The 8,101-nt window shown below is 61.6% G+C and overlaps 1 protein-coding gene across 1 annotated transcript in view; it reads right to left on the reverse strand.

Moving 5' to 3' along the window:
* Positions 1–6,276, reverse strand: part of AFAP1L1 (actin filament associated protein 1 like 1) — a 13,114-nt gene extending 6,838 nt beyond the window's left edge. Inside the window, exons 1-10 of the mRNA XM_019473772.1 lie at positions 6,267–6,276; positions 4,673–4,801; positions 4,023–4,106; positions 3,523–3,647; positions 3,275–3,386; positions 2,793–2,891; positions 1,873–2,084; positions 1,326–1,505; positions 497–583; positions 112–205 (exon numbers count right to left, since the gene is read on the reverse strand). Of these exons, the coding sequence (XP_019329317.1) occupies positions 112–205; positions 497–583; positions 1,326–1,505; positions 1,873–2,084; positions 2,793–2,891; positions 3,275–3,386; positions 3,523–3,647; positions 4,023–4,106; positions 4,673–4,801; positions 6,267–6,276 (1,132 nt within the window). The remainder of the gene's footprint in view (positions 1–111; positions 206–496; positions 584–1,325; positions 1,506–1,872; positions 2,085–2,792; positions 2,892–3,274; positions 3,387–3,522; positions 3,648–4,022; positions 4,107–4,672; positions 4,802–6,266) is intronic.
* Between the last annotated feature and the right edge of the window lie 1,825 nt (positions 6,277–8,101).

Genomic DNA, 8,101 nt, shown 5'->3' on the forward strand with positions numbered 1-8,101 from the left:
GCTGTCGCATCGTCCCCCCTCACGGGGAGAGGATGCTCCCCAGCTGTGGTGCACACAGCCGACCCCCCCGGACAGTGGGACAGCCTGCCTGGCTGGGGGCAGGGGCCGTACCGTGCTCGCCGGGCTCTCTGCGGGCCGCTGGGGAGCCAGTCTCACCCGTCGCCACACTGTCCGAGTCGGAGGTGTGCTTCTCCTGCGACAGTCGCTGTGGGGGGATCGGAGCAGGCACCCTGTCAGCAGCGTCCCCCTGCGCAGCCCCCAGCAACAGCCACTATTGGTCCTTCATCCCTCCCGTGCAGGGCTGAGACATCCCCCAGCGCCAGGGGAGCCCAGTTCCCCTTCCCCAGCGGCGGGGAGCCCCTGCAGAGCTGTTGTGAGGATAGGAAGGACTCCTCACGCAGCACCAGGAGCTCGGTGCTCCCCGAGACCCGTGTTCCCCAGGCTCGGCTGCAGCAGCCCCATGCAGCACCTCGGCAGGGCGGTTAGAAACCATCACCTTATCCAGGTCCATCTTGCACGGCATCACCGGGGAGGTGGGGGCTTCCATCCTGCCCACTGCCGGACTGCTGGTTTCCTTTATCACCTGTGGAGACAGCCCCCAGCAGCCACTCAAAATGGACCTGAGGGCCAGGGCTACTCTCCCCGGCTCAGCACAATTCCATCTCGCCGCCAGAGCCAGGCTGAACCACAGGGAGAAAGGTCCTGGTCTCTGTAGGACAGGACAGCGAGCCCTGCTCGGGGCACAAGCCCAGCTTGCCTGGGGGATTGCACACACCTTGACCCCTTCAAAACTGCAACCAGTTTTGCAGATTTTGTCAGAGATTTTGGAAATCTCAGAGGTGAGGGACTTGGGTGCCAAGCTGCACAGTCATCCTGCCAGCACAGGACACCTCATGACACCCCATTTAACAGGCAGGCACAGCATGGCTTGCCCAGGCCATGTAAAATGACCCTGTTCTCCCATATTTGGGGTAACAGCTAACAGCGGGGTTTGTGGTGTGCACAGAGGCTCCTTTCCCACCCACTGCCCCTTCCCCGCGGCCCCCGCCTCCCGCTTCTGAACAAAGGCAGGAAAAGGCCACGGGGAAGAGGAGGGAGAGAGCAAACATCCCCACCCCGCAGGGGCTATCAGTGCCGGAGACGCCCAGGCCCTGGGAAGCTGCTGGCCAGCCCCCCACGAACCGATAAGAGATGGGAGCAAAGCCCCCTTCCCCTTCCAGGGGGGCAAGACCTTTCCCAGGGCAGCCCACTCCCTGCCTCAGCCAGGAAGGATGCCAAGGAGGGTCTGTGGCCCCCCAGGCAAAGCCAGGGGGCAGCCATAGTACCTTCAGCCACTCCTCAGCCTGCTCCTTGCTCTGCACAGCCAGCACCAGTGCCTCGGCTCCCGGCAGCGAGAACCGCAGCTCGTGCTTCTTGCGTCGCCCGTCCTTGGGGACATAGATGACGTTGCAGGTCCCCAGGGGCACCTCCACATGTGGCTGCCGGTCCTTAGAGCTTTTGTAGCACTAGGGGAAGCAAAGGGAACCGTTCAGGACTCGGCCAAAACCTGCTTGTCCTGCTGCCATGCTGGGGAGACCTGGGGTCCCTCTCAGGGTCCCTCTCAGGTGGCATAGATGGAGGTGGCTCAGTCTCTGCAACAGCCTCGGTGGCAGAGGGCTGCGTGGTGCCCTCTCACTCCATGGGGTCCCAGAAGAGGGGAGCCCTCCATTCACTTGCAAGGGAAGCGAGGGCAGCCCCTGGATGTGCTCTGCAGGGCAGTCGCAGCCTTGGGGCAGGGTCTTGGCTTGGATAGTGCCACTTTTCTTCAGCCTGGACCCGACCTCCCTCCCAGCCCACCAGCGGGTTTCTGTCCCCCACCAGCTCTGGGCTCACCAGCAGTTTGCTGTCCCGTATGATGGTGAGCTGCTTGGCCCACTGTCCAAAGCGCTTCTTGCGCAACAGGAAAGCGCAAATCCTGCAATCCTTCACCAGGTTCATGGAGGCTTCCTCCGACGGCCACTGGTGTGTCAGCTGCTGGCCCTTCCCCTCTTCCTCCTCCTCGTCATACGACTCGTAAGAGCTGCTCATCGCATCCGAGTCATTGTCTGGAAGGAAGCAGGCGAGTCACCCCGAATGGCACCCCGGGGCCCTGCATGCCGGGCATGCTCGCACACTGCCAGGGCTCCCCGCGCCTGGCAGGCTCCAGCACAGAGCCTGCGCTGGGTGCTGCGGTAGACGGACTCCATGTCATCCCCTGAAAACAGCAGTGTTTTGACCCCAGCTGTCTCCATTTCCCTTCCAAACCAGGCAGGATGCTCGTGGGCCAAATGCTAACCCCAGGTGTGTCTATCCAAACCCCTGGGCTGCCTTATTTCTTTGCAAGCCTCAAACTTTGAAAGCCTGGATTAAACCTTCTACCCGCAACAGAGGATCACACGCCGGCCCTCTGCCCCACACCTCCCGTGCGGGGCATGGAGGAGCAGGGCTCTGCAGTGGTGTCCCTGCCCCAGCTCTCCTCTGCCATGGCAGAGGCAGCTCATGCAGGGCACAAGAGCTGCATAGGCAGGGACACCCCTTCCCCACGCTGGTGACAGACATGGCACCAATTACATCCCTTCTGCAGCATGAGGGCTCTGGCTTGCGTGACAAACAGCACTCCACGCTCCTTGCTTTTTGGCCGGCAGCCTCTGACACGCGAGACGTCCTCCAGCCCCTCAACCCCACCGGCCCCCAGCCCAGCCCTCAAGCCCCCATCTCAGGGCTGGACTTTGCCGAAGCTCTCCCCTCCCTGGCAAGGGCACCCGGATACCTACAGGAGTTTTTTTGCTCCCCGTTCATCCTGGTGACAGGGTAATTGCTGTCTGCATCCTCGTAATAGCCATCCTCAATGGAGTTGGGGGGGCTGGAGCTGTCTGTGGAGGAAGCAGAGGGCAGCTGGGGCTGTTACACCTGGTTTCCCCCCCAAGGACGCTCTGAGCAGTGAGCCTGTGAGCCAGGGCAGAGCAAAGCACACCCTCCCAGGGCATCTCAGCATCAGTCCCCCCATGGCTCCAACCTCTCCCCATCACCCCCTTCCCAGTCAAGCTGGAGCAAACAACTCCTTGCAATAACAGCGCAGTGGGATGGGAAGGAAGTCGGACAGGAGCGATGCCGGTGGGAGCACCGACATTTCCTTCCCTGGGATGAGCCGTCACACCCACCAAGGGCTGCCTGCTTTGCCAGGCAGGCAGGCAGGTGGGGGGATGCAGCAGGCACCCCCCACCCTCCTGCCGCCTCAGCACGGAGCGGGACTCACTTCGGGAGGTGATGTACTCAGGGGCCTTGCCGGGGCCCAGGGGCAGGGCTTCCTCATAGTAATCCTCAGGCGGGGGAGTGGTGGGCAGCGGTGGAGCAGGGTCTACAGGAACCTACAGCAGAAACACCACCGGCATCAGCCAGGCAGCGGAGAGGGTCATGAGTCCCAGCAGCTATCGCGGTGGCAAGGGACAGGAACGGGTCCCAGCCCCGGCCACCGCCACCTCTCTGGGCAGGTGCAGAGCAGACCTCGCAGGTTGGCATTTGGGGACTTACAGCTTTTGCTGTCTGGCTCCTCGCCAGCTCCAAGCCAACGACATCGCTGGTGTCCCCCTCCTCCTCCTGCATGTCCTGGAGATCCCGCAGGTCACAGTCTGCCCAGGGATAAGCAGAGAGGGTGAAGGGAGCAGGAAACCCCAGAGCTGGCCTCCCCAGCCATGCCCTCCAGGGACCCGCAAGGCAAGCACCCCATGGCCCTTCACTGGGAAAGTGCTGGGAGACGGGCACTGCTGGTAAACGCAGCTGGGCCAGGGTGTGTGTGGACCCCCCATGGCCAGCCCCCAGGCAGCTTCAGGGGAGTGGGAGCAAGCACCCGGGGTGATGGTGCCCACCCTGGACACAAGGATGCAGCTTTTACCCTCCTTCCCCAGGGCACCCCAAGAGCTCCTGCTGTCAGCAGGGACCCCAAGGCCAGCATGGCACCCACCCAGTGGGACTCCCGGGCGTCACTCTGGGTTGGCCACACATACCAAACTCCTCAAAGAGAGACTCCACGAAGCTGGTGCCATTGCTCAGGGATGCCGTGTTGACATACATGTAGTCCATGTCCTTCCCTGGGAGTGAGGGGATGTTCTCAGCCTGGGGGTGGGCAGGGTGGCCAGGGCGAGCACCGGCTCCCCTCCTCCCTGCAAACACCAACCCAAGGACACAGGCCAGCCCACCCCACCGTGCCATGGGGCACTCCTCTGGAGCAGGCGCCCGGGGAGGAGAGGAGCCCCCAGGGATGCTGCTGCCCCCCCCAGGAGGACAGGAAAGTGGGAAGGCTGTGAAGCCCCAGGTGCACGGCCCTCCTGGCCTTCCCGCGGAAACCGTTGCACTCAGCAGAAACCGGTGGCAGGAAGACCTCTGCAAAGCGGCCTTTCCGCAGGGAGCAGCCCCCCTGCAGCCACGGCAGGGCTGACACCAGCCCCCGCGCCCGGGGCGGGGAGAAGCCAGGAAGCAAGAGCGGGGAGCAAAGCATCCCAAGGGGCCTGAGCAGGGCGCTGGGCACAGAGTCAGCTCATCCCTGCCCTGTAGACGGTTTTCCCTACCCCGCTGGGGTTTTGGCCCGGGGCAGCTACTGGGGTCATCCACTGCCGCTGGGGACAGCTACTGGGCACCGTGGGAGCGGGACACAGACCTGTGGGCGGCTGCAGCTTCTGCAGGATGGTGGAGACGGCCAGCTTCTTCTCCTGCGTGGTGGCACTCAGGTACTCGTGATCCAGCAGCTTGAGCAAGACGCTGAGCTCTGGCAGGAGCTGGTCCAGCACTGGGGGGAGCAGGGAAAAGCCCGTCAGCCACGATGGTGTCGGGGTGCTGGGGTTGAGACAAGGCAGAAGGGGCTGGAATGTGTGGAAGACCCCAGGATGGCGGTCTTGCCCAGCTGGCCCAGCACGGCTCAGGCGGTGTTTGCTAAGCGCACACGTGCTCCTTCCATGCACAAGCTCTTCCACCCGCACGCAGATGCCGGGATGCAGCCTGCTGAGCCCATGAACGGAAACACCAGCTCTGCAGGGCTACTGGACCACTATCAAAGGGCTCAGCACACATATTTTTCCACGCAGATAAAACTACACCTCCGTCCACCCAACAGTGTATCATTGCTGCTGGTGCCCCCTCGCTGTGATGGGCACTGGGCGGTGACGGAGGGAAGGAAGGAGGGAAAGGAAACCCAGATGCCATCTCCAGAGCCACCTGGCAATGCCGCCCAGGGATACATCCTCCCACCCCTCGCCTGTTCGGGGACACTCATATTCCCCTGCTGCTCAGACCACCTGTGACCTCCCAGCCCAGTGCCACCTCTACAGGGCCCCCATACACAGGCTAGAGCCTTCCTTCCCACACTCACCAACAGCAGCTCCTCTGCCCTGCTGTCACTCCTCCTCTGTATCATCCCAGCTCATCCACACCACTCCAAGGCCACCCCACTCTTCCCTCCAGGCATGGAGTCACTGCCCCAAGGGACAGTCCCTGCCCCACACAGGTGGCCTGAAAGGTGCCCAGGGAGGGGATGGAGACTGCAGCACAGGAGGGGCTCTCCCCACCTGGCTCTGTGTTAGCTGAGCCTTGGTCCAATACACATGGCCCCAGATGCAGCCAAGAGGGTCAGAGCAGCTGAAGTCCTGGCAAAGAGAAACCGCACCAGAAGCCACTGCTCATCCGCTTTCCCATCACTCTGTGAGATCCCAGCACCTGCCAGCTCCTGGGCTGCCACTGCACCTGAACACAGCATTAGCTTGGCAGGCAGAACCAGGCAGGAGAGACAGGGAGAGCCCAGCAAAAAGCAGGAAAAGAGAATTTGCTGCGAATCACCATTACAGGCACAAAACATAAAAGTGTGGGTCTTCTCTTTGACATGGTGATTCATGGGCTAATTTTTATGAAGCAAAAGCACACTGCAGCTGTGGGGCTACCCATGCAGCAAGGCTCCAGAAAACACTTGGGTGTTTGCATATCAGAGCAGGGCTACAAAAAAAATTCATCAGTGAAAGCAGTATTTATGGTGCTGGCAGCAGCTGACCGACAGCTTTGGGAAAACATGTTGGCCAGGGATGGGAAGGATGGGGAGGACTTGAACAAGGCGAGCTCTGGACTCCAAATCTCTCATGAGCTCCCACACTCCCAATTCTGCACGTGCACCAACATCCTCATCCCAGGTCTCTTCCTGTGCCTTATCTCCTCCAAGCAGGATAAGATAAAACTGAGCTGGATCCAAAGCCAAGCTCACGTTTTACCCGGGACCATGTACCCGCCCAGCTCCACTGGCATCCAGGGTAGCTCCTGCAGGGTCCAGCACCTGCAGGAGGCGGCTTGCATTGGAGAGGCCAAGCTCAGGGTCAGCAGCAAACCCACAGTTCTGGAGGCTACAGAGGATGGGAGAAAAAAGCTGCTGTTTCTTCCAGTGCAAGCGTGAGCAGGATCCCTTCTCTTGGTAGCAACCGAAAGTCATCGCGGCACAGCTGGGGCAGCATGCAGCTGGCTTTGGGTCTCCAGGGACCCAAGGAGAGGCCAGAGGTGACCGCAGAGGCAGCTTGGATGTGCTGACTGATGGGGATGGTTTGCAAGTAGGGGAGAACATGTGCCCCAGCAGCACGGAGCACTGAGGACACCCTGCCCGTGCTGTACCCACCCCCACACTCCCGCTCCGGGACCAGGCTGGCACTGCTGCCCAAAGCAGGGACAGTGCAGTAAAACCAACTGCTGTTTCAAAGCTTTTCAGCTGAAGGGGAACCCAACATGAGCGGGTTGATGCGGATCAGCGCCCAGCCAAGATGAGCCCTCAGGCAAGGAGACAGCATGCCCGGCCCCAAATCGCTGCCTCCTCAGGACACAAGGCAGGATGCGGCTCACAAGCCTCTTCCTGCTGTCCCAGCCGATGGGCTTCTATCTCCGCAGACCTTCTGCTTCCTCCTCCCTCCCCAGCGCCAAGCTAAACAGCAGCCTCAGCCCTTTCGGCAAGGACGGCTTTGCCAGACCCATCTCCCATGGGCAGGCCAAACCAGGACAGGTAGCCACCAGGTAGGGGGAGAAGCCTCAGCACAGCTCCAGAAGGAGCAAGCAAGCCTGGGGAGCTGGCAGCATCCCCCAGCCCATGGGGAAGGAGAGGGCAACCACAGGGGGAGCAGGGCTCCTGCTCTCTGAGCTAGAAAAACACCCCACAGCAGACAGGCAGCCACGGGACCCAGGTCCTGCTGATGCTCCGCTTGCTGCCCCCCTCCAGCACGCACCTCCCAGGGCAGGGACCTGCTCCAGCCATGCGAGAGCCTCATGCGTGTGATGAGCGAGGGTGAACACTCAGCTCCCATGGCCCTCTCTTTGCCCCTCTGCAGAGGCAGGAAGGGAGGGAAGAGGGGCAGATCCTCCCTGGGGTGTTTGCAGAGTGCTGCACAGGCAGGATGGGAGCAGGCTCCTGCTCAGCAATGCGGTGGTGGTCTCCAGGTGAGACATCCTACCCTACCTTGCCCAAGACGCAGCTGCAGGGCTTGGTGGGGCATGGGGCTAGCAAGGAAGTAGCTGGGACAAAAAGCAAGATGCCCCCCTGTCCACCCAGCACCTGCAAGCATCTAGGGAGACACCAATCTTCCTACTGCCCCAGCTCAGCAGGCTCTCAGCTGGCCATGAGGTCCCACGGAGGAGATGGGGACCATGCACACACCCTACATCAGCTTCCCACAGCACACCAAAGCCTAAGCCATGGTGCTCACCAGCATCCCCATCCCCTGCCGTATGTAGGACATCTCCCATCATAGCCACCAGCTCCTGTGTCAAGACTTTGAACCAGCCGAGGGCAAAAGGGTAAGCGGGTTTCTATTGATAGTGACAAAGCAGACGGCGTGTGTGGCAAGGGGGGCGAGGAGACCCCCCTGCACAGGAGAAGCGAGAGTGGCCGATAAGTGAGGCTTGTCGCCCGGCATGGCAGGCGGGTGAGCTCATCAGCAACGCCCTGAGCACCAGCTCTGAGCCAGGGCACACGAAGCACGGCGCGGGGCGAGCACTGAAGGCGCCTTTGTTTTCCCCCAGCTGAGCTGTCCCCTCTGTCTCCCTTGTTAAACATCCTCCGAAATACAAG

The sequence above is a fragment of the Aptenodytes forsteri genome, unplaced genomic scaffold (assembly GCF_000699145.1).
Source record: "Aptenodytes forsteri isolate BGI_AS27 unplaced genomic scaffold, ASM69914v1 Scaffold54, whole genome shotgun sequence".
Classification (NCBI taxonomy): domain Eukaryota; kingdom Metazoa; phylum Chordata; class Aves; order Sphenisciformes; family Spheniscidae; genus Aptenodytes; species Aptenodytes forsteri.